We start from the raw sequence: 27,502 nt of genomic DNA on the forward strand, positions 1-27,502 counted from the left end.
AATAATATTAATTTGATTTATAATAACTCGTTAAATTTTTTATTGATCAGGAATGTAATTGATGTGAGCTGCGATATTCTCCTTTACAATATATGTTACACATAATATTGGCTGTTCAAGGCGTGTTAATGCCAAAAGTATCAAGTTTGCTTTAGATTTTGAGTAAATGTACATATATTTATTTGTACAAATTTTTCTACGTTAAAATTCCAACCTCCCACGACAATGGGTCTGGAGTCGAGCAAAAAATGCATTGTCTGTGGAGAGTGCAGACAGCTAAGTAATGAGAGATAGAAAAAGAGAAGGTGAAAGAGAGAGAGGAAACAAAGCGAAAAAAGAAATATGAGTAATAGTACGGTAAGCGAAATGATTGTTGTTTAAGAATACTCTATGGATTGGCAGTTATCGATTATGATCAGAAATAAAACTATTTTTCGACGCAGATGGAATTTGAACGAACAAAAATTAAGAAAACGGAAAAGTTCTGAAGGAACAGGTTTCTGCGAGCCAACATACGAGCACCATCTGTCTTTGTTACTTCTTCTCCTTTGAGGGACGCGGGTGCGTGCTCAACCAGACAGGCGGTTTACGGTTGAATTCAGGACCGTATCTCCTTGTCTGTAATGCGTTCTCTTATCTTGAACGTTATTTCTCACGTTTAACAAAATCGTTCAGAATATTGGCTAACTTTTATTTAATCATTCACGGAACATTTAACGATGGTAGAAATGAACAATTTTCCACATAAATATAAAAACATAATAGAAAGTTTTAGATTTTTTACGATTTCTTCTTTCGAGTTATTGAAATTGCGCGCTCGCAAATAAGATCTACTTATATACTGGGAATTAGTGAATATTGTAATATAATATTATACTATTATATTAGTATGATATGTGTGTGTGTATATATATATATATGTAAGTATAAGTAAGTCTTATAAATTTTATACAGACATATACAGTATACTGTATGTGCACAATATCTGCCTAGCTTTATTTGTAGAATGTATTTACCCATTTTCAAATGTATTCTTTTTTAAGTTCTAAATAAAAGAATTTTTTAAATATATTATTTGACATTTAGAATGTCTCGTAATCAACGTTTATATTTCTAGACGAATTAATAGGTTACTATTATTGCATTTATATGTAGTATATTTTAAATAGTAAACTATATATTTTTGGATTGTTGCATCACAGTTTAATCTTGAGTATGTATATAAATGTGCGTAACGATGTACGTATAAAATTGCAATAAAAGATAAGAAAAGGAATGACAGGAAATACATGGATTGCAACGAAAATGACTGTGCTTGAAGATGAATTAGTGAAAAATTGCAGAAATGTTTTATGAAAACGAAAGGAAAAAAGGACGTGGAGAGGAGAGGAGTGAAGAGGAAAGGAACAGAAAGAAAAGAAAAGAAAAGAGATGAAAAGAGAAAAAAAGAGAAAGAAAATTGGAAGGAATGGTACAGGGATACAGGAGAATAGCGACGAGCCTGACTAAGGCGGGGCTCGCATATACCGCGAAGAGAGGTAAGCGGTTGAATCGGATTGGATTGGGGCGCAACTAGCAAGCAAGCAAGCAAGCAACCGAGGAAACTGGTTTGGTTTTGTAGGGCTTGCACCTCTCTTTCAGCGAGGCAGTCCAATTTATGCATTACGGCTATGTAGGCACTACATGATATCAAAACGCTGCGCCCGGGCTTACTTCACTTACCGTCACCATCACTGCAATATTATCGGAGCTTTCCAAGTGCCTACAAGACTAAATTTACTGCATTACTTTTCATCCAATACTATCAAGTGTTAAATGCAATTTTTAATACACACGGTTACACGGTTTACATACAACGTAAAAGTGAGCAGAAGTATATGCAAGTTTGTATTCGTGTAACGGTGGTGGTCTCTGTAATATGAATTTTCTATCAATTAAAAGCTTGTGACTGTTTTGTGTGGTATCTGGTGCTTCGTTTTATAATTTGTTCAAAATTAATACTGTGAAGATTTCAAATTTTGTACAGGTATACTTTTATATTGTATTATTATGTTCGGAGGTTATGGCACATTTAATCCTGATTCGCTTAATATTCTTATAAATTCTGATCTCTTTTCCATTTTATCTAAATAAATAACTAATATTTTTACGTATTTTATAGATTGTATTACTACATTTACATTAATATCAAGTAAAGATTAAGACTAAAGATATACGTTATACTTTACATACAATTACGTACATATTCTTTTTTTTCAAGAATGGTATCGAATTTTGTTATCATTAGTCTTGGGGTTTATTTAATTTTTTAACTTTATTTTTTATTTTAACATTATTTCAAATAAATAATGTATTAAATATGTGAATTGAAATCATGCGAATTTCTAGATTATATTCCGCAAAACCATTTGTAATGATTGTTTTTATTAAGTAAGTAGAGTTTACTATTTTGATAATAACGAAAATCATACGATTTACGTAGTAGTAGATTGAAGTAGTGAAATTTTACGCTTAAATTCTTCATTATTGAATAAAAGTAAAAGATAAGGTTGGTTGTACGATATAAAAATTGTGTGAAGCAAGTAGAACTTCTAGCATATGTAAATCATTGTCAGTTAGTCTCAAAATATTTTATGCGTATACATATGTACGTAAGTAGACCTATCTCTCTTTATATATATGTACATATCTGTTTCTTATCTATTAAAAATAATTTGAAACGAATAAAATTAGCTAGTAATTGAAATTTCCCCGTGGAAGAATGATACGTACATAATATATTGTGCATGCAGATTTCAAGTACGAAATTCGTTATTTCATGAGTGCATATTGCATGGTCAACTTTTTCTTCTCAACCTTTTGCATGAACCAATCAGAATTCGCGAATATACTTCGAAAGAAAATGGCTAACTCGTGTCGCTGGGTTCGAGCGTATCTTTGCGCGTCGTTTTGTGAACCCCGTAGTCTGCAATCACGTTGACGTCTATCGCCATTTCCTCACAGGAGGATTTTGTTCATTTACTTTCCAAGGTATATGCAATTATTCTTCCTATGAATATCGTGAATTATTTCTATGTAGTGTGCTCCTTTAATAATCCTTTAATAAACACAAGCAGAAATCGGTTAGTTAGAACAGCGGGTGTGATGTTATCGTGAGTGTAAAAGTGCATTGCATCCTTCAAGAAATATGGATGCAAGTCTATTGCCGGCCGGCAAGCTATATGCAAAAAATACCAATTACATTTCCTTTCGAGCAAAATTTCCATGTTGCGTATTCATTACTGTGAATGCATTATTTTCAAACTATTTTTTATTATAATAATTCAATTCTTTTAGTTTAAAGTGCATTGTTCGATAATGGAGTCATTTCTTTATTGTATATTTCAAATTAAGGAGTAGGTATAAAATGTCTATAATGATATATCGATGATATTTATCAAAATCTCTTTATTATTTTTTTGTACCAAGCAATCGATGATATCTTAAAGTTTTGATATGTTGATCGTTTGTAAACGCGGGAAATTGTACAGACTGTGCGTTATATGTCGAGTAGTGGTGTTGGCGTTCCGATCACGTTCATTACATTGCCTCTATTTCATCTACTCCATTTTCGACCATAGGTGTATTAACATTCCTTTTCAAATTTCATTTATTTCCTTTTGTTTTATTTATTTATATGTTTATACATTCATCTTGTATATATTATCTTATTTTTTCTAATATATTGTTTTTAATGTTCTATATTACTGATATTCTAGTCAAAAAGTTATTCAAATATTGATATTGAAAAATCTCAGTATAGTATAAATGTGTATGAACAATGTTATTAAGTATTATAAAAATATAAGATTTTGCATATATGTTATAAAGTATACAATAAATATTATTAAAAAATACGTCGAAGAGATTTAAATTTTTTATGCAAAAAACAAAAGTTTTCCAAGTTTTTAACAGTTATAAGTAAGTTTGTTTTTCAATTATTTGATTACTAGTTGCTGATGATATTTGTAACTAGTTATGAGAATTTGAAATTTGTTTTAAGTATTACATACAAGACATGTTGAGTAATATATTTTATATAGATTAATGAGTGCTCTTAATATCTGAATATTTTTAATACTTTGTACTTTAACATTTAAGTAAGGAAAACAAATTTATAACATGGCAGATGTTATAAATTCTATAACACATATAACAGTGTTTTGTGCCAAATATTTAGAGTTTGTAGATATTTGAGTGATAATGAATAATAATTTAAAGCATAATTTATTTTGGAATAATAAACCAAGATGATATAAATTTAAACAAAGCAATATGAACCAAGGGAAAAACCAAAGATGTTGTTCTGATAATTAAAATAATATGTTGCAGCTATGGCAGAGGGAAATGGGGAGATAAAAATGGAAGAGAAACAGTCTAAGGAGGAAATGGAATATGTAGAGAGGACAGAAGATTTTTCAAAATTGATTCAGTACGGACTGGATGAAAAAGTAGCTGCGAAATTGGATGAAATTTATAAAACAGGAAAATTAGCTCATGTAGATTTGGATGAAAGAGCATTAGATGCATTAAAGGAATTTCCAGTTGATGGTGCATTAAATGTACTCACACAGTTTCTTGAATCTAATTTAGAGCACGTATCAAATAAATCTGCATACCTTTGTGGTGTAATGAAAACCTATAGACAGAAAAGTCGAGCTGGACAGGGTACTGGTACCAGTACTGCTCCAAAAGCACCGGATGAGGACAAAATAAAGGTAAATATTTATTTTGTCAGTTTGATGTTTATAACTATTTACAGAGTTACTTGAATTATAAAAAAGATATAAAACTAATATCCTAATAACATACTTTAGATGATTCTTGAACGAACTGGGTACCCTTTGGATGTAACAACAGGACAACGGAAATATGGAGGTCCTCCTCCAAACTGGGAAGGTCCCACACCAGGGACTGGCTGTGAGGTAAAGCAATAAGTTATTGCTCTTCTGTTTGATCGAGTTGCATTTTCCTAATACTCTTTTCTATTTTTTTAATACAATTATTGTTAATCTTTTCATTTTTATCTCATTTTGTATGCTTCTGTTTTTATGAAAGGTATTTTGTGGAAAAATTCCAAAGGATATGTACGAAGATGAGTTAATCCCTTTATTTGAAAAATGTGGGAAAATTTGGGATTTAAGATTAATGATGGATCCGATGGCAGGTTGCAATAGAGGATATGCGTTTATCACTTTTACTAACCGAGAGGCTGCGCAGCAAGCTGTTAGAGAGGTATGTAGATATTTTCCAAATTATTTTTTATCATTATGTAGGTACATGTTTGTGAAGCGTACAATTCTGTTTTCCTAGTTTAAAACATCTTGTTATGAACATATCAATGCCCTTCACTTTTTTTTAGAAGAACTTTAGAAATGTTACAAAATTGTTATTGCTACCAAAATAAGTAACTTTTCGAAATGTTTAAACATATCATTGCATATGTTATATTTCTTTGGTTTCTTACTGTTTCTGTAATATGTTTTATTGAGTTTTTTATTTATCGTTTTAATACTTCTTTCAAAAGAAGCGATGATAGAATCGTCGAATTTTTGTTGAAATTCGTCGAATCGAAAATAGTATGAAACATGTTTTTTTTTTCCTTTTCTTCTTTTTCTTTTTGCATTAAACATTTCGAATACATTTTTTTCATATTCCCATGTGGCTTGTTCTATGTTGTGACTTGCGTTTTCTCTTTCTTTCTGTATTCCTTTTTTTTTTTTAATTGTAGTCTTAACGTAAATATTTTAGCATTGTTTCACTAATTGTAAAGAGTAACAAAATTGAGATTCAATGTCTATAGTTAGGAACAATCCACATATTCATTTTATACATATATATGTTCCTGACCTCTAATTTATATTTTTAAGTATATAATTATGCCCAACACATCCCAAATACTTAACAGCAGCAAAACAGAAAATAAATGCACATATGCATAAAAGTATAGGCACACACGCGCGCGCGCGCACATACACGCATATTACACATACTCGTATGTACATATATATGCATACACGCATAGATGTAGACATATACACACGCACGCACATACATAAAAACACATGTGAACACATGTATACACGCGCGCGCGCGCGCGCATAGGTATATGCGTACGTACGTATGTATGTGTGTATATACATACATGCATACGATAATGATGTCCTATGGATGAGTTTCTTTTTCCAGCTCTCCTCTTTGCTCAGTGGGCAAAATTGGGAGTGGAGAACTTTCCTAAACATTGACGATGCGAAAAAAAGAAATTCGCGTGGTTTAATTGGTTAGGGGTATATCTACTTAATTGGTTGACTTTCGTTGGACAGTGACAATTTTTGTAACAAAATTTTGAAAATTGGTAGGCTTAAAATTTGTTTACAGGAGCACATACGTGAACGCCGGTTTCCTATATTGTGAAGACTCGAGCGACAAAGCGCATGCCACTTTCTCGCTTTCATGGAACCAGGCCATGTTAATTATTTTACTAAATTGCATATTTTGAAAAATTTTTCCTAAATTCTTTTGTTTATCGCAAGTAGATAAAACATGAAGTGTATCTCATTGGAACAATATTAGGCATGTGTTTGTTTTCTTCATCCCACAGCTCGATAATCACGAAATAAAACCCGGCAAGAATCTGAAAGTAAACATTAGCGTACCTAATCTACGACTTTTCGTGGGGAACATACCAAAATCGAAAGGCAAAGAGGAGATTCTGGAGGAATTTGGTAAATTAACAGGTAAAGTGAATTCGAGGCGTGTGTACCTACCTATCTACCTATACCTACCTGTCTACCTGTATTGTAACTTACGAGTGGTAGCTTTTAAGTAGTGGTTGTAGATGGTATGGAGTTATGGAGCATCCAAGAAAAAATACACGATCGTGCGTGCGACCGTGTGATCTTCAGTTACCTATGACACCTTCAGTTCTGATCAGTCTCCTTGCCTCTCGGTTTATTAGTGAACAGTAACACCTCTCTGGTCCAAGTCTTCTTTTCCTCGCATATTTAGGTTGAGTTATGAGTTCTATGCTTCCTACTTTTATTCATTATATTTCCTTTCTTTTCTCCTAGTTGATATTTCTTTTTCTCCCTCTAGCATTTCCTTTCCGTTTAGTTCTCTGAATTTCCATTGCCGCTATTGTTGACGTCGCTGTAATCGTTATCATCATCATCGTCGTCATCATCATCATCATCATCTTCATCATCATCTTCATCATCATCATCACCACTACCACCATCACCACCATTATCGTTTCGTTGCAACTTCATTATAGGGTCAGTATCATATCATTGCCAGTACCAGACCATCACTACTACCACTACGATCAACGCCATTCGTCCTTTGCCTATCATACACGCGTACCATATCACACAGTTTCATATTTGCGCGCGTAAACACACACATACCTACACAATCAGTCTTGATCAGTCTTGATCAGTCTTGATCAGTTTTGATCTTTTTGGCGATTTGAACGTATAGTTTAGTTTACCTTTTTTCTATTATATTTTCTTTGCTGTTTCTTTTTGTCATATTTATTCTTTCTTTATTTGTTATTGACAATACAAAAGAAAAGAAGAAAAAAAGAGACAAATTAGTTAGAAGAGAAAATGTGGAAGCAATTCAGTATGGTACAATTATTAAAATTATACATTGAGGTAAAAAATTAATGAAAATAACGCGCGCTGTCCTGCGTGGTTGTTATCAATTTTTGCATCATGTTAACGCGATTCATGACTGGACCTCGAGCATGGGGGTATGGGAGATATGCGTGGACCGCTGGGGCGTTTGGCTCGCTAACAAACGGACAGGCACTCCCATCCACCTACCTACCTATCTAGCTATCGAAAGCTATGTACAGACACTGCGAGGCGGCCTCACAAGTCTGCCTCGCGAGTCTGCCTCGCTCGAGTTGCCTCGTGTCCTAACGTAGAGAACGCGAGGCAAGCAAGCGAAGCCCAAAGGAAGCGAGTAAGGAACTACGAGGCATCTTTGATCTCGCCACGCAGCAGTCTCGCCGCGAGACATGCTTCAGTGCAAGGCAGGTATGCACTTTGCGAAGCAGTCTTGCACTGTCTGTACAGGGTATTCGAACATGATTTGTCACAAGTATCGTAGTATTATCCTACACCTCTGAATCGGCGAAGATCTGTAAAAAAGTGGATGCAAAATCGACTGGCCTTAAATTTCAAGGTCAATTTTTTGTTGCGTTTTATCTTACTTATCTTGAAGAACCAAAGTCTCAAAGGAATCATGGGTCTAAAACTCACTGTTCTCTTCGAAAAAATATGGAAGTTTCATTAGTTTTCGAACTCACTTTATCTGTGACATGTTTATATTTTACTGTCAGTGTAGAAAAAAAAAAAACTAATGTCGTATGTAGATACCCTAGATCCGCTATTATATGCCCCATATATTCCTTTTATTCCTTTTTTTTTCTTTATTTCTCGCTATTTAAATAGATTTAGACTCGCATTTCTATATTCCGCTCAAGTTTCTTTTAAAAATTACACATTGACTTTAACCGATGAAAACCATATTCAATCCGATATTTTAATTGTTCAACGGATGTAATCTATTCACCGGAACCATAAACAATTTTTTTATCGCTCCCCAAAAAAAGAAATTCACAAAGTTAAAACTGGTGCAGAAGAAAGCCACAAGTAAGGAGCAGGTCCGCATTCCATCCACGATGATCCAAATACTTTATTCAGAAATTAGTGAATTTCTGACACTAATTGTTTTCATCGTCTAAAGTCAATGTGTAACTTTGGGTTAAAACTTGACTGCAATAGAGAAATGTGCGTCTAAGTCTGTTCAAATACCGAGAGAGGAAGAAATGGGATATATAATGGTAGATCTGGAGTATCTAAGTGCCACAATAGATGCTACTTCCTCTGCATCTATAAAATGGAATGATGCAGATGAATGTAAAATGTAAGCATATTACAAATAAAGTGAGTTTGGGAACTAATGGAACTTTCACATTTTTTCCAAACGAACTGCATGAATAAAGTGAGTTTAAAAACTAGTGGAACTTCAATATCGTTTTCTAAGAGAGAACGGTTGAGTCACGACCCCTAGTTCCTTTGGAATTTTTAATCTTCATGATGAATGAAAGACGATACAATAAAAAGAATAATTTGATCTTGAATTCCAAGGTCAAAGACAATTTTACGGTTACTTTTTCACATTTTCACCGACCTGGAGAACGTAGAGTAACGCTACGATGCTTGTGAAAAATCATTTTCGAATACTTTGTACATAGCTCAGCCTACCCACCTACCTACTTACCTACCTCCCTTTCTTCTTACATACTTATCTCCCACCTATGTATTCATCTACTCATCTATTTATCTACCTGCCTATTTACCAATTCACCGACGATATACGTTGATTAATTCCAGTTTAATTTTCCATGTTCATCTATTGATATGCTTGCCCTCTCCCTTCGTATAAGACATATATAATTTCCCTGAAGGTCGCTTCACGATATCCCACGTTCAGACAGCCAATAAGCAGGTGAAATTATAAAAGGCAAGCTTAATTGGCACTCTCCTTCCACATTATTCTTACAGCTGAATGATTATGAGATTCGGAAAGGGAAAAAGATTGGTGTTACCGTATCTTATAACAATCACCGCTTGTTTGTGGGAAATATTCCAAAGAATCGAGACCGAGATGACTTGTTCGAAGAATTTACAAAGCACGCACGTAAGTTGATAATTGTCCTTAAATCAGCAAGCAGTAACCAAAGAAAATTCTATAGGAAAAAATGGTGGGATAAAACTCTTATTTTTTAATGATCGGCTATTTGTATCCGATTTTTGTTAGAGGTGCCAGGTGGGTTAATTTTACCCTCTTGCATCATTACCAATTAGGCAGATTCCTTCTCAAATTGATACATATGTCATAGAATATATTTTTCCACCTGTAAAACATTTCGCACACATTCTCACCACAAACACTGTCAATTTTTATTTTCCACTCTCGAAAAGAATTTTTCATTTTTATGCTGCTACTACATATTATGTTGTTTATTAATTTTTGGATAAAAAATTGGCCGTAATTGATTAACGAATTTTTATATTAAAATGTGTCCCACAATCATGACATTTAATTTATTATTTTATATATATAATACATAAATATATATATAATATAAATATATATATATATATGTATATATATAAATAATATATCTCACTATTATATGTATGAAACTTAAATATTCTGATAGTCGTGTCTGTGTTTCTCGAGCTTTTCGTTCAGAGTATTAATTTCAATTGTTTCATATGAATAAATGCTCTTTAAATAGTTGTTCGTCATAGTACGTTGTGTATACAATTTTTTTCATATATTTACTTTCTTTAAATTATATACCTAATCGATGAAAACATTTTTTATTTGTATGATTGATTTTGGGACGCGAAAACATCTCTAAAGATTGGAGTAAGGTCTGAAAAGAAAAGAGAAGTAACTGAAAGTATATCAAGAGTAGCAATAATAAACGTGGAATCGTTTACAATCATAAGAATTTTACATGTGTGTGTTACCCGTTTAAACTATATTGGATAACTTTGCTATCAACGTCTGGTAAAATGTAGCATTTTGTTCAATGGAAAAATGTTCTACTCGTTTCTAATTTCCTCTGATGTATTTGTTACGAATGTAAAATCAGTCCGAGTGATTGAATGAATGTGTACGATATTTGTCACTTATATGTGTGTTTGCAATAGCATTCTTGCATGTAATACTTAAGTCTGGACTCAGAGAGGAGATAATGGCAAAACATGATAAAGTAAAATGTTAATATTGGATTCAAGAGGCATAAGGTTAAATAATCAGAATTTATGGGGAAAAAAGGTCACAAGGCATCTGAATTACTCTGACAATCCCTCCCTCTCTCTTTCTCTCTCTCTTTCTCTCTCTCTCTCTTTCTCTCTCTCTCTTTCTCTCTCTCTTTCTCTCTTTCTCTCTCTCTTATTTTCTTTTTTTCACTGATGAATTACTTAAATACACATAGGCGCGCGTTTTATTGCTTTAAGACCAGGTGCATTTCTAGCAGATGCCATGTTGTATGTTCATTTATACACGTGTACATACATACTCTGTGTGTGAGTTTACGTGTGTGTGTGCGTGTGTGCGCACGTGTACAAACCAACTTTTAAACTGAGAGGAAGGAGAGTAGGATTAAATTAAAAGAAAGAAAAAAACAGAGAATGGTGACAGTTAATGAACAATAACATTTTATAGAGAAACAATAGTTTGGTTGTTTTTACAGATGCTACTGTTAGTTTGGAAAATACGTCGTATATGATATTAGCTGTATTTATAAATACTAATTGACAAAGATTTCAACTCTCATACAATTTCACGAAAGACCAATCTTTTCTATATTCGTAAATCAATCACTGCGATGCATGTAAATTCTAATAGCATGATATTTTCATTTAATCATAGTATATTCTTCGGTTTTTAACTATGTTTATTATTCCTTTGTATAACTAAGCAACACATGGTGATAGAGCAGGATAGAGAGCAGAAACTATCAAAATTTACAAACATGTTTCAGAGATTTTTACAAATTATTCGATTCGGTGACACGCGAATAGAACTTTACAAGTATCCTTTCTTTTCTTCCTGTCTTCTTGAAACATTGTTCGGGGTATTTTTACATATGTAGAAGTATTTTTGAATATTGAATTTTTATTTGACGATGTATAAATTATATTAGCCGTAATTTATGAAATTTATGTTTTATAATTTATTTTGGTGGGAAGATTACTTAATTCTATATTCAAGTTTTAAATTTTTATTGCGCGCATATGCATACATACACGTATACGTATAATCACATGTGTGCGTTATATTATAAACACATATACATTATGTGGACTAACACGTATACAAGTTATAACGGATCGCGTATTATCACAAATAACATATTAACGTATATGTATGTGTATGTATTATAATTAAAAGTGTATCTTTTAACTTGACGTAATTCACGCAAGCTAGAAACATTCCTGTTATAAAGTAATTTGTGTTCTGTGTGTACTTGAAGGATATGGCCAGATGTCTACTGAGAAGCGGGGTATTTGTATACCTGTACTTGTAGTGTATTTTACTTTTCATTTAAGCGTGTGTGCGCATTCAACTAAGGGTTTTATAACTCATTGTATGATATAACGTGTACATACCATGTTCTCAAAATCTGCTACGATTGTAGCAAATGTTCGTCTTTCAGTATCAAACATAGATTTTGCGAGAAACGAAAATAATTTATTGCTTATGATCGGGAGAAAGATTTTGAGGACAAAGATTTTAGACGTGAGTATTTGTATTAGTAGAAAAAGATGAAGTCCGTCAATCGAATTTAACAATTTTTCAAAATCAGATTTAGAATCGAAGAAGACGATGTCTAAACTACTAATTGCAGAATAATTTCATCACATATTTACCATCGTAATTAATATCTTTTTTTTTTTAGAAATAATATATGAGATACGAAATAACATTAAATTAATTGATTAGTAATTAATAACTTGATTAGAATTACAATCCGCTTCGATATTGTTTTTCTTATTTTTGGCAAGAACTAAATGATTTGTGTGCATGGGTGTGTATATATACACACACCTGATGACACACACGCTATATATGTATCCTTAAGTAAAAACAATCATGTTTCATGTAAAAGTAATTATTTCCCGTTTTAACCATGTCATTTTATTAATTTTCATAATATAATTTAATATCTAATGATGTACTTGATGTTCTAATTTTGATATTTTGATGTTTTCAATGAATCGTTCAGTTTGTAAATTAGACGATAAACTTATCTATAAAATTTTCTCTCTTTTCTCTCTCGTCCTCACTCTTTATCATTTACTGTCTTTTTCTACTTTTTTAATTACCTTCTAGGCCGTTTCATGGGTACATTAGTAACGTATTGAAAAAAATGAAATTCAGTGATTCAAACTGTTTGTATTCATATAATTCGCGATGTGTAAGATTACTTAATGCAGCTGCTGATACAAACAGGGTGTCTCAGGACAGGTAGATATCTCTCAGCAGGCAGAGATAAATTGAAAGAGAAAAAGTACAATTTTTCGGAAAACGAGATCTAAAATAGAATTATTTTATTTAATATTTGCATCTCAGTTTTGCTTGTTGAATAACTCTCTGCTCGGTTGTATCAGGTTTATATTCAGTTCAGAATTTGCCGTAAAAATGTCCAATTCAATTTTTTTGAATATAAGGCTTCTTGTATAGAATAACTTACTATTCAGTTGTATTATCCATCCTGGAATTCCCTGTATGTATATCCCATGTATATATATATATGTTTGCGAAATGACGACTCAACATAATTTATATCTATCTATTTTTCTCTTTCTTATTTTATTTTTTCATCCTCGTTTTCTTTGCGTCTTCCTCCGCTTCACTGTTTTTCTTCTTTTTAACTAGTAGACATCTCTCTCTCTCTCTCTTTCTCCCCTCTTCTCTTTCTCTCTCTCTCTCTCTCTCTTTCTCTACTTAATTTAATGTTCTGCTGAGATTTATTGATCTATTTTGTGTAATTTTTCATCATGTAGCTGGTCTGACCGAGGTGATTATCTACAGTTCACCGGATGACAAGAAGAAAAATAGAGGCTTTTGCTTCTTAGAATATGAATCTCACAAAGCTGCTTCCTTAGCCAAACGAAGACTAAGTACCGGTCGCATCAAAGTATGGGGCTGTGATATCATAGTTGATTGGGCTGATCCTCAAGAAGAGCCTGACGAACAAACCATGTCTAAGGTGAATAATTGATATACACTGTGAGAATGTCATGATACGATTGGTTACCTATTAAATTGTATACTTTAGGTACGCGTCTTGTATGTTAAAAATTTAACACAAGACTGTTCGGAAGAAAAATTGAAAGAAAGTTTTGAACAGTATGGTAATATCGAAAGAGTAAAAAAGATCAAAGACTATGCCTTCGTCCATTTTGAAGAAAGAGACAATGCCGTTAAGGTAAGGCATTACTGATAAATTAAAGCCATTTAATATGAATATTTGGTATAATGCAGACATGATGTGGTATTGTTTGTTTTGTCTTAGGCAATGAATGAATTAAACGGGAAAGAAATCGGAGGTTCTCACATCGAGGTATCCCTTGCGAAACCGCCGTCCGATAAAAAGAAAAAAGAAGAAATGCTTCGTGCTAGGGAGCGAAGAATGATGCAAATGTTTCAGGGCCGAAGCGGGTAAATTCAATATATTTGTTCGATGCAGCTTTTAATCCTAATCTATCTGTTGATTTGCATTTTTCCACATAATAATTAAATTTTCTATTGCACAGAGGATCTCCGTCGCATCCAAGCATGATGGGAGGACCTATGCCAGTTCGCGGACCAGGACAAGGTCCTCGAGGTACTGGCGCAGGTATGCGAGGACAAATGGGAAGAGGCGATTATGGTAAGTACCGATCCGTCTTTATGTTTATCGCGCTCGTTGATATTTCTCTAGATTTAATCGGAATTAAACATATACACACGTGTTTATACATATATATTCATGTATTTGTATGTAACACTTTAATTGCATTTCGTCACCCCTTTAATAATATTTCACATAGAAGGAAATAACGTGTATTACGTATATGTACACATTTTGTTCCTATTAAAGTAAGTTTTTGTTTTCGCTTGCAGTCAACTTGATTCATCTTTAGGCTTAGACCATATCTTAATTTTGTAAAAATATTTAATTTTCTATGTATAAGTTTTCTATAAAATCGTTGATATTATTAACATGTAACAAATTATGGATTCAGTTTATACCTATATGATGCAAAATCTGAAAAAATCATATTACGTAAATGGATTGCTTAGATGATTGAAATTGTAAAATATGTCAAATTAAAATATCAATCTGTTGATGCTAAGAAAATGTGACGATTAAAAAATTTATTAACGAACTTTTTTATAGATTTAAAATACTAATGTTTTATTTTTCAGATTTATATAAACACAAATCATTGTTAGATCGTTTATATCGATTTCTTATGGTAATGTTATGTAATATAAACATCCCGCATGCTTTTGGGGATTTTTCACTATCTCACTACATACCTTAGCTTACGCGCATGATGTTACATACGTGAGAACAAAAGTACAGATATATTCAACAACTGATAATATCGTATCCTTAGTGTTTAAACCTTGCTTTCTTTACCTCTAGAACCATGACCCTAGTATTTTATTCGATTCAACTTGTTTATTGATCATGAAATCGTATTGAGTATATAATTAGATACACACGTTTGTTTGAGAATAAAGATGTTTAATTTTCAAATGGAGAACCAGGACAGTTTTGATATACTCTAGGGAATTTAAATGTTAAATAGATTCAAACTTGTGTATATTTTGTCTTTTATCATATTAGAAGGTGTAGTGAGAAAGTGCTTAACGGCTGAAATACCTTTTCATTCATTTATTAAACCTGAAAGCTGCATTTGTATAATAATCTGGTAAATCGAATTTGGTCTGAGCCTATTATGATTACATTTTCAATTGTTATGCAGTATTTCATTTTCTTACTCCCCCTTTTCTTTTTCTTTTTCCTTTTTGTTCTTTTCCTCGATTGTTGTTTTTATCAGTGCATAACTCTGTAAACAGTACACAATAATCGGGTTTACGAAATAGTTTATCGAACAAAAGTCGGTCAGTTTACAACATTAAAGAGTTCTCATACATATGTACGATTATGCATATGTATGCCACGTGTGGCTTAGCATCATAATAAGAGCACCTTATTGCCTTACCACTACCACTTCCTGCGATACCTGTTATGTCTCACATACACACGCGCGTGTGTGCGCGCGTGCAACAGATGAACAGGGACTGACAGACAGACGCACATAACACGCACACTCGAAAAAGAAGTAACTGCATGTGTATTGTTTGTTTTGTATTTACATATAATAATATTTGAGTGAGATTTATTTTGTGGCGGTGTATAATTATACGCATTGCCAAGAAAAATGTCTTTCAGTTTCTTTTTTTCTCTCTCTCTACTTTTTTTATGTTGTTTGTTCTACTTCGTTTTGTGTAAGTGTGTGTATTTTGTTGATTTCGTATGCATCATAAATTCAATAAATTTGGTTTCAGCTCTCATGGAAATAGGTAAGATGCGATATTGAATTACGAATGGAAAGTAGTAGAGTACCATTTAGTAGAGTTTTGTATTTTTTCTCTTTTGGAACTATGTATCCAACATTGTAAAGACGCTCATATCGGATCATCGAAAATTGCAAAAAATCATATCATTATCTCTGTTGTGATATTTTAATTAGATCAACCACTTGTACAGTGACGATACATACGATTTGATCAATTTGAATGAATTGAGAATGAAGGAAAGAAGTCAAGCAAGGGAGCGAGAGGGGGGAGAGAGAAAGAGAGAGAGAGAGAGAGACTGTGTGCGTGTGTGCGTGTGCGTGAGAAGAGAGCTTTCTTACAGGGTTGATGTAAAATTACAAACTAACAATTTTCTACGATCCGAATAGGGCGTGAAGTTTTTACCAGGATACGTGATGGTGGTAGGGTAATTATTGAGTTTTTCTTTGCAGTATCGCTGTTATATAGTGAAAGTAATATATGTTTCCGTGATGATTTTAATTATATTATTTGATATTCCATATATATATTATATATATACGACTGCGAATAAAATCGCAATATGTAATGTTCGGATGTATATTTTTTTCTTTTTCTTTTTTTTGTTTCCTATCATTGAAGTTTTAAAACCATCTTTTCCCGGCATGCCTTTTCTCATAGAAAACACGAGTATTAGTTTTGAATAAGTTGTCAATTGGATATATCGTGGCTAAATTTGGGTCTATTTGTAATGTGTGTTTTTATAGATTATGATTACGACTATTACGGTTATGGGGATTATCGAGGTGGCTACAGTGATCCATATTACGATGACTATTATCGATACGAAGATTACTATTTCGATTACGCGCCGCCTCCGCCACCTGCCAGAGGGAGAGGCAGGCAGCCTCAACCGGTGGGTCGCCTTTTTTAATGGTTCTAAAGTCGTTTCCGTTATTGAATCATTATTACTTTTTTAATATTTATGTATGTATGTGTGTGTGTCTGTATGTACACATATATATATGTATATGTATATGTATGTATACATATATACATATATACACACATCAATAGTAATTTGACTGTGGCACAGTGTTCGCGGATGTATCCCAAGTACATACATAATATATAATCCATTTTACTCTCTCCAAACAACCTGCCCATTTTATCGTTTAATCAGAGTGTGCATTAACTTGTTATTTACCGATGTAAGTATACGTATAAGCATGGAAACGTGGACATATAATTTAGATGCGCGCACTAGTGCATATCCTTATATGTAAGTGTTTCTATACCAACGACACGTGTGCTACCTGTCATGAATGCGTGAATGTATGTCTGCATTTTGTGTGTTTGAATAATCATATGTGTATATACTATAGATTATATATTTTTTTTCTGTCCCCATCTATTTCTATATGTACATTTTTTTATTTGCTCATTCTCCCATTCATTACTTAGCCTATTTTAGTAAATTATGAGTATAAATCTGGTTATACTCAGATTTAACGCTTACACGAAATAAGTAATAGATGTATTCTGCATTTATTTGGTAAAGCTTTGTAAGAATAATCAAATGGAATGCGCTTGAGATACATTTGGAATCTTTTTTTCACACAAGATTAGAAAACAATGTCATTGCAATAAAATTGATGTATATCTGTGAGACAGTGTGCATATGTATATTAGAGACTGGAAAGTGAGAAAGATGTGAGACTACGGGCGCGCGCGCAGAGAAAGATGGGGAGGGGGGCGTGGAATGTCCTACATATTTGTTACATCTACTACTAATTCCATCGCTTAGACTAACGTTATCCTGTAAGTCGAACACACTGCCACTTTCAAATTGCTTGCTAATCATATCTGAGCCATGGTAGACCCATTCCAAAATTTTGCAATAACAATATAGCCGGGAAAAGCTATTAGAATACAGGAAAGTGAGAGAGGAACGGAAAAAAAGAAAAAAAACATTGAAGATATATATAATAACAAGAGGGAGGGATAAATAGAGACATGTATAACAAACGAATGGAAAAGGTACGATTTTCCTTGTATTTCTACATATTTTTCTATGACAAAACAACATATAAACCATATAGTGTTGTAAGTTTTCCTAATATTTGCTCACCATATTGTTAATATTTGAAGAACTTCTATTTGTAGGTAAAAATATTACTAGAGCTCCTACTATGCGTTTCGTAGTATGTGATATATATGTATATGTATGTACATACGAGTATGTCGAGGGTGGAAGAAATGTAATTAGAATTGAAATGTGCGATAAGCACAGAAAAAAAACCAGGGATAAATGTGATTAAGAAACATTTTGATTAGTAGATTAACAACCCATTGAAATTTTATGTTTGTCAACTAAATATCGTGTTTTTTATAAAAGATTCTTATAAAAAATTCTCTTATAGTGTGGCATACATTGAAACAACTTGAAGTGTTAAAAAAGTGATTTCACCATGAGTCTTCTGAGTGAATGGTAGGTAGGTAAGGTCACTTCACTACATTCTTTCCACCAAGTATGTATGTATGTATGTATCTATGTATATGTGCGTTTAAGCGTGTGGACGCGTGCATGCATATATATATACACACACATATATGTATTATATCTATACGTGTACGTACATGCATATGTATATAAACATGTGCGCATGCGCAAAATAGATAATATACATGTAAATTATTGTAAATAGATGTAATTGAGTACAGGACGTGTTTAATATACCTGTTTGTAGTTTCTCCTTCCGAAGAGAGCGACGTGTGAGTCTCGTGGCTCGGATATGATACATTTAAATATATATATATACATATATATATACACATTGTGCATGTACATTTATATGTATATATATTTATATAACAAGTTGCAGGGATGCCCAAGTAAGACACTATACTCTGTGGATATTATTACAACTGTACCATCATTATATTAATTTGCAAACTGATTAATTATTTCATTGCCCAATCATAGGACATATAATTAAATTATTCAATACGATAGATAGATGGATAGGTAGGTAGGTATGTCGGTAAATAGATAAGCAGATGAGCAGATAGATAGATGAAGTTTTTTCACAATTTCTGTTTTCAATAGATATATAAGATTCGGATTTATTTCAACTTTATTGTCTTCATATCGTGATAGTATCGATTCGTCCTCAAAAAATAAAATTAGCTTTCTCGACATCGACCTTTACTTCCTCGATATTAATCAGCTGATAACGAATGCGTGTGTATTGTCATTGATCGCGAGGTTGAGCGTTGACTGTATCGTTAGAATTAAAATAGTTTTCATATTTTCGTTTAAACCGTTTTCCCTCGTACATAGTGTGCCTCTCGCAACGCGACGTATCAATTATATTTGATCTCTTTATATGATATTAGCTTTGTTCAGTATTGCCAGTAACATCAGTAGGATGTTAGCATATACATAATTTTTATCTTGAACCTACTTGGCTAATAATAAGATATGAAAAGACGATGGTTATCTCGAGATGCTTTTCAGTCCAAATGCGGATCTGCAATTTTCTGAGAACGCGCTTCTGTTTCCTTCTTCGTGAAAATTTTATTTCACACTCATAATTTTATAGTGTAATATGTATAATATGTTACACTATGGTGTTTCTATTCTTAAAAAGGATTACAAATTTGTTCACATTTTGTATTTCATTAGATATCGTTCGCATAAATGTTTATTAGATGATATTATTTGAAAATTTTGGTATGTTTGTGAAAAGAGGTTATCGTAGTATTTATTATCGTAGCATAGGCTATGAACAGAGCCAGGAGGAAAGACTGTATAAAGACAAAAGTATATATGATATATTCGATAGCTTAAGATTGATGTAGCATTCATAAGAAACTTATACATTGTTGTGGCATATTTATGCGTGGTTGCGCATGTCTACATGCGTCTGGATAATATTATTATATTGAGAATTACAATTTGACATAGGAAGCTAATAGAATAGAGATGAAGAGCTAATTGAAAGTATAGAATGGAAAGAAAAGAAAAAAGAAAAGAAACGATGACGAGATTTGTACTTGCCAGTAATTTCTAGCATCGATGATGAAACTCTTGATGTTTGTTGCTTGCTTCGATGTACATATATAAAATATCGCTTATGCTTATACATTGTATAATACCCTGCTGTGTGATGTTACGCTGCTTATACTATTTAAATTTTGATTTGTTGAATTTTGTTCTAGCTGACAGTGCAGTATGTTGTGTCGCTTAAAGTTCCTTCGCCATCCCAATACAATAAGCTTTCCGCTTTGGATAATTCTGCTAATACTACTGCTGTCTGTAAAAAAATGTGGTTAGTAAGATTTGGTTTTAGGTGAACCCTACATCCGTTGCATCGTTCTGTATGCCATTGTGTATATTTGACTAATCTATATACACATATATAAATAACTACCTCATATCCTACCCAGCTCTTTTCCTAGATTATCCTTATCATATCCTTTCCTACCTTGTTTCCGCTTTTCGTGCAACGCATATCATATCTTTTACCAATCCTTGCTATCGTTCATTAAATACATCCACCTAACCATTTACACACCTACCAGTCCATGTATCCACATATACATACACATATGGGCGCGCGCGCTTATATGCGGCCACGCGCGCGCATAATTTTGTATGTATTATTTGCATGTATATACGTATGCATATACGTATAATATACGTATAAATAAATAGATGCTTGCACCCACGCGCATGTACGTAAGTACATTTATACATATTTATAGCGCGTACATACACAACCATTTTGTATCAGTATATACATATACATGCTAATTTGTACCTGTACGTTTACGTGTACGTTTTTTTGTATATAATACGTGTATGAATATATTTAGTGGTTATCAAATGTACATATATATACAACAGGGTATTAATTCTAAAATGAAATTTAAACGGTGAGGTTAATCGTCGAATAAAGAAATTGTTTAATTCGGGTATGTAAGTAACTACGAAATCAGGTGTTAGGGATTATCTATGAACAAACGATCAATAAGTCGATCGAAATGTTATATAGGATGTTAATTGTTAATGACTAGTTAAAAAAGAGAAAAGGGGTCGATAAAGGAAAGCCGAGAGGATACACGGTTGTGTTGTCCAAGTTCGCGTAAAATTTAAATGTAAAGTATTATAGAATCGTGAATATACGCAAATCTATACTAGGAATGTAAGAAATGTCATATAGGGTAACGATTGGGTGTTGTGTTATTTGGTCAGGCTGGACGTGGCCGTGGAGTAGTGCCGCGTGGCCGAGTCGGTGGCCCCCAAGTCCGTGGGCCAGTCAGGGGGGGACGCAACCCCGCAACTTCAGGGGCTCGTGGGGTCCAGCGGCTGTCCGCTCGTGGGGGGGTCCGCGCCAAGGGAAGTTTACCAGGTGAGGATGGTCTGTATCTCCACAATAAATCAATCATCTTTTAACATTATTTTCATACGCTATTTTTCTCTTTATATTTCTATCATCACTTTTATCAGTATTCGCTAATTGCCATATGCCTGTTTCCTATCCATCATTCCCCCCCCCCCCTTTCTTTTTTCTTCTATTTTGCTTTCTTTTCTTCACGCTTCCTTTCACCTTTCACTATAGTTCTTTCTTTCCTGTTCTTTATTTTTCGTTTTCTATTATCAACTAAAAGTTCTACTTTTTAATCACGTCTCATCATGTGTGTGCGAGAATCAATAGACATTTTCATTTAAGCTTCTTCCGATCATCGTTCGAATTTTGCATCACGTATTGCAAATTAGTAATATTCTCGTAAAATCTAATTAATTATATTTACTCTTAGTTTGCTTTACCTTCTTTTACTTTCCTTTATGCGACATTTAATCCTTTCTTTTCTGTACTTTCTACTACTATTTCGTTTCCTTTTGTTCATTCGATGGGTATAGTTTCAATGGAAAGTCATGACGAATCAAATCGGTCAAGTGTCAAACATTTGATGAGATTGTTCTAACGTATTTGGGAAAATGCGAGTCCGATAAAATTACGTGCCCATTGAAGCTATAGTCTTAAACAGTTAGTTGTATTTCATTCCTTACATTTTTCTTTTAAATCTTCAACCGTTTGTATTTTTTTTACATTGTAGTGGCTGAATGAAATGTAAATGCGCAATGATCACAATCGATCGGTCGAATATTTTAAAAAGTGCAGTTGTTACATTAAATGGAGTAGTTATTACCGTGTTATACTTTGATTTTCTTTGTAATTGTCATTTCTACTTTAAATCAGAGCGATACGAATTCCAATCCTCCATTTCCGGATAGATTGTTCAAAACCATGAGAATCTATTTGTTCTCGAGATAATATCCACTTTCGGTACGCGTTCAATCGTAATATCTCCAAATATCTGACATTTTCCCAAAGTTAGAGTCGATTAACTGGTTCTCTTCCAATCAACGTCATATGTTTCCCATAGCACTAACTTTTAGTTACGTTCTTCAGTCACTTCGTTGATATATCGAACGATCAATAACACTCTGCAGAATATCATTCGGTTGTATCATTGAATAGATTGCTTTGTTCCGTTTTATTTTACACATTTAACAGCCCAGTCTTGGCACACGTACTCATGCGATTCGAACGAGCGATTCGAAACAATGGCAAAATGGATGCATGCGTGCGTGAGTGCAAGCGTGTGTGTATGGGCGGGAGAGATTGTGTTGTCGCAGTTGAAAAGGTTCGAGACAAATGTTTATCGCAATGAGAAAATTTAATTTGACAGAGATCTGTTTGTTTCTTTGTACAGCAGGTAAACGAAAATTTGACGGGGGTCACCAGAACCAGGGGGAATCTAAGCGTCGCTTCCAGAGCAACTGGGGAAACCAACCCCTCGCCCAACAACCACTGGGCAATGCGTACGGATTGGCGAGTGTGAATGGTGGCAGTGGTGGTGGTGGCGGCGGTGACATAGGATTCGGAGGTAAGGCCGCCACACTTGGCGGTATTTCCAGCGATGATCACGAATGGTATCAAGACTCCTATCAGTCATGGAGCTAACTTCTACAAGTCTGTGAGTGAACACGCACGCACGCACCCATCTAAGTACGCACGCAAGCACGCACGGCGAGAGAATTAACGAAAGAACAAACAACGTATATACATTGGAGTTGCTGTAATGTACGAAGAAGGATGCAAAATGAAAAGCAACGAAAGCAAAATGTAATTACGAAAAAAAGGGAGGAAACAAAGAGTAGTAATGTTAGGAGGAACTTGGAAGAGAAGGAAAGATCAATCGAGAGGAGATAGAAAACTTACGTATAATGCTATTTACTCTATAAAATTTGGCAATTGTAAATGTTTTTATGCCTATTTAATCATCAAATGATCGAATGGACGAAGGAACATGAGGAAGCGCGTGAAGCGTCGTACTAGGCGTCACCACCATCGCCCGCTGTTGTTGTGATTATATATACAGTGATGTGCCACTGGGACTAATTATTACATCGGAGTGACCACCCAACAACCCACCCCGTACTATTACTATATATATACATATATATATATATATACACATACATATATATACACGTATATATATATATATACTAATCTAAGTACTACTACATTGTCACATTGTTTACTGCCAAGTGATACAAAGATCAGCGATGTTGACATTGGGATTGTGATGGCTTGTATTAATTAAGAAAAATCACGGAAGCCTGCGATTTTATTATGCTACAATTTGGATTTTCGTGTGTATGTGCGAGAATGCGTGTACGTGATGGATAGATCAAGGAGAGGAGTATACATATGGGAGAGACAAGAACAAGAGGAAAAGAGAAAGAAGATACATGTGATGATGGGACGTGGAAGGATAAAATAAAAGCATGTAGGAAAGAATGAAGAAGCGGAAGTAAAAATGGCAATATGGACGAGGAGGAGATTGGTATGAAAGGCTGTAAGAACGAGTGAATTGGTTTATGAGCGTGAATGAAATATTACAAATTTATCGTTGTAGCGATCAATTTAAGTAGTTTTTTCTTTCTTTTTACAAGAGTAAAGAAAGAGAAAATTCTATATAACACGTTTTACGAGTGCGTGCTTACGTATGGTGTGCGCGTATGTCTGTGTGTGCACGCGCGGTGCGCGGGTGTATATGCATGTAGTGTATGCGTGATGTGTGCGTGCATGCGTTTGTGTGTGCGTGCGTGTGTGGGTAGGCTGTGTGGGCTGCGTGTGCACGTATACGCGCACACGTATGCATGTATGATGCGTGGAGCGCGCCAAGCGCCACTAGACCTTCTATTGCTGGTCTATAATGTGTACAGTCAGTGAAACTATTATTATTATTATTAAGAGTCAGGCAGGTTTTACAAAGATGGAATGTGAAACGTTAGAAATCAACGGTTCTGCGTGAAAATATTTCTCATTTGTTCGATTACGATCGGGAGTAAGGATTAGAGTACCAAGTACGGAAAGAGTAGATTAAGATGATGAAAACGAACGGATGGACTGAAGAAATTAAAGCTATTAAGGCAACAAAATTATTTAGTAAAAGATTCGTTTGTATAGGAAAATTTGTAATGAAAACGTCCAAATAATGGAAAAGTTAGAATTTATAAATCGGTGACATATCTGTTTTCTAGGTTTATTATTCATTGTCTCTATTTTATAATCTTATTCTTTCTCGTTTTTATTCCGTTTATTTTGTTTTTCCTATTTCGTAGTTAGAGAATCGAACAAAGAACCGTTGAATGCGTACAGCCGAACGAAATAAATAGGGGAAAAAATGTTATATGTTTCGTTTGTATTCTTATATTAAATTTTACTTTCAAAATTTTTATGTTCGCGGAATCTTTGCCACACGTAGGCAAGTTTCTTTTTAGAGCGACTGACTACCGAATTTGATAATGATAGTCACGGATTGATTTAGGATGTGTAAAGTGTACACAGCGTTTACAAATGCATGAACACATACAGCACACATTTTGAGTGTTGACTCGTTGTTATTGTTAGCCTGTTAGTTAATTAGTAAGAGTTGCAAATGCGGGCTATAGTTGGTCCCTGTCCCTGGAGCCCAGACACCCCCTGTTCTGGAGAATAATTGAAATGAAAAACATAAGCGAAGCCTAATAGCGTTTTACACATACCCCCGAATTGTGACGAAAAAAGTAGATAAAAGATGAGAAAGATCAATTCATTTGTAACGAAGTGACTGCATATCACCGTATTGTCTTATCGTATATAGCATCAACGAAAAAAACTAGCATAAACTTCGGGCTCGTTGGATACAATGCATACAGGAGTAGGTATGAAAGAAATGCAATTCCGTGTGAGAATAATAAAAGGAATGTCAAGGAATTAAACAACCAGGCAAAAAACAAAACATGCCCACGATTCCTATTCATTGATGGCTTTTTAATCGATCAATTTCCACAAACAACAGACTATCGATATATAGTGGTCGATTGGTTTTAAACTCTCGTATCGACGAATATTTTGTTGCACATTTTATTCATAATTACTCAAGTCCGATTTTATTTTGTCATTGATACAAATCTCGTAACGATGACACACAGCTGTAAACTAACGATCCAAGTTCCCTCACTTCTACTTCCTGTCCCCGGTCATGCGGTCGTGTAAATGAAACAAGTAGAGAGAAAAGGAATGAACGAGCGTGCGATTGGTACGTAGATAAAGCAAGACGTAAGAAAAAGGAAGAACGGAAGTGCGTGAATGAAAATGGTTGATAGGACATCGGAGTGGATAAAAAAGGAAAGAAAGAGGGCGAGAGTGAACGAGTGAGTGTACGACTGAGTGAATCGGCGAGTAAATGAGTGGAAGAGAAGAAGAAGAAGGGAAGCGAAAGAATAGAGGGAAGCTAGAGAAAAGCCAGCAGTTGAAAAAAATTACTGATCTTATCCATGCCAATCAACGTTATTACCTTTCATTTCTTTAGTCCTTTTTCCTCGTAACTCATTATTCACTTACCATATTTTATACCTACCTATTCTACTTATCTACACATCCTATTTATAAAAACATAATATCAAGGATATAATAATATTAATATTAACGATATGATAAGAATGATATTGCTAATTATACTGAGTGGGTTTTTGTAACACAATAACGTTTCAATATAAATTCTGGTTTTCCTTCGAAATTATAATAGAGGAAGATTATATACTTGTATAAGGCAGGCAGATGGGAAGCAAGTATGCGAGAACGAAAGAAAGAAAGAAAGGAAAGAAAGAAAGAAGAAACGAGCGAACGAAAAAAGAGGAAAAGTTCAGCTTGCGGGGGCAAGGAAGCATAACCTGGCAAAAGCGGAGGCAGTTCACGGTGACGAGACTTTAGACTGATCTAGGTACTAGCGTTACGATATTGGCCCTACCCCAGCGTTAAGGCGCCCCAATATTATATCATTTATCCTTTGCTATTTTATACAATTGACCGGTGTGGCAGCTGGGGTGCCTGGGGGTTATCGGTCGCATTTAGGATAATGCACCACTGTGGCTGACGATGCTGTAGCCGCGCGCACCCTTTTACCCGGTCATTGCCCTAATTTGCGGCACACATCCTTGGGAACTTGACTCTTCTTGGTTGGCCCGTGTCAAGCGGATGTTGTGTGATTTTTGGGTCGCTCAATTTATGTTAATAACGACCCAAAAAGACGTGTTTTTTAATTATATATAAATATATTATATATTATATTCCTGCGGATATGCATTTTGTGACGTGATGTTATTTAGCACTAATGAGGAAATCAACAAAAATGAAGAATTGTACGGAAACAAAATGAAAGAAAAATATTTAAAAAAACAAAAAAAAAAAAGGAAAAAAATGTACGTAACACTATTCACACGAACATATATATGGTTTATGTTTCTCGCGCCACACATGCCACGTGTCAGCTCCACGGCTAAAAGTGAACAACAAATTTCAAACGACCAAATTCTTTTAACGTTGATAATTGCGTTTTCAGATTATTTTTTATTATTATTATTCATCATCTTCCAATTGCTTTGCTTTTTTTTAATTCCCGCAATTTGAAAAGTTGTCCCTAATTTTAGTGTGACGTAGTTGAACGTAATAATTATTGATGAATTTAAAATAATGTTGAAATGGTTCCTTTTTCGGGCTAGGAGCTTGATTTAAAGTGTCAAAGATTTTTGTGTATGACCAGATGTATTCTACATGTCTCAATAAACAGTTGTATGTGAATTACCTTTCTTAAACGATGATATATTTATTTGTATACTATTAAAATACATTGTTCTTTCCCCTTTTCTTCATCCACTATATGTCATTTATTTCTATTATCGGCCTAATGC

The 27,502-nt window shown here is 33.9% G+C and overlaps 1 protein-coding gene across 13 annotated transcripts; it reads left to right on the top strand.

Annotated features, from left to right (window-relative positions):
* The first annotated feature begins 1,572 nt into the window (after positions 1–1,572).
* LOC117232048 (heterogeneous nuclear ribonucleoprotein Q) lies at positions 1,573–27,406 on the top strand. Of its 13 annotated transcripts, none has more exons than XM_033491172.1 (13): positions 1,573–2,026; positions 4,372–4,757; positions 4,857–4,964; positions 5,098–5,274; positions 6,641–6,776; positions 13,638–13,843; positions 13,913–14,062; positions 14,150–14,295; positions 14,391–14,506; positions 16,198–16,212; positions 16,953–17,101; positions 21,446–21,611; positions 22,972–23,222. In XM_033491172.1, exons 2-13 carry the CDS (start codon positions 4,374–4,376, stop codon positions 23,220–23,222), a joined length of 2,004 nt encoding a protein of 667 aa, XP_033347063.1. In that variant the 5' UTR covers positions 1,573–2,026; positions 4,372–4,373. The 13 variants fall into 13 exon arrangements, with proteins under 13 accessions (XP_033347063.1, XP_033347057.1, XP_033347061.1 ...); XM_033491166.1 differs by lacking the exon at positions 6,641–6,776 and adding an exon at positions 9,615–9,750 and having other exon boundaries at positions 1,574–2,026; XM_033491170.1 differs by lacking the exon at positions 6,641–6,776 and adding an exon at positions 9,615–9,750 and having other exon boundaries at positions 1,574–1,863.
* The last annotated feature ends 96 nt before the right edge of the window (positions 27,407–27,502 follow it).

Source organism: Bombus vosnesenskii, unplaced genomic scaffold (genome assembly GCF_011952255.1).
Source record: "Bombus vosnesenskii isolate JDL3184/JDL3185 unplaced genomic scaffold, Bvos_JDL3184-5_v1.1 scf7180000013277, whole genome shotgun sequence".
Taxonomy (NCBI): Eukaryota; Metazoa; Arthropoda; class Insecta; order Hymenoptera; family Apidae; genus Bombus; species Bombus vosnesenskii.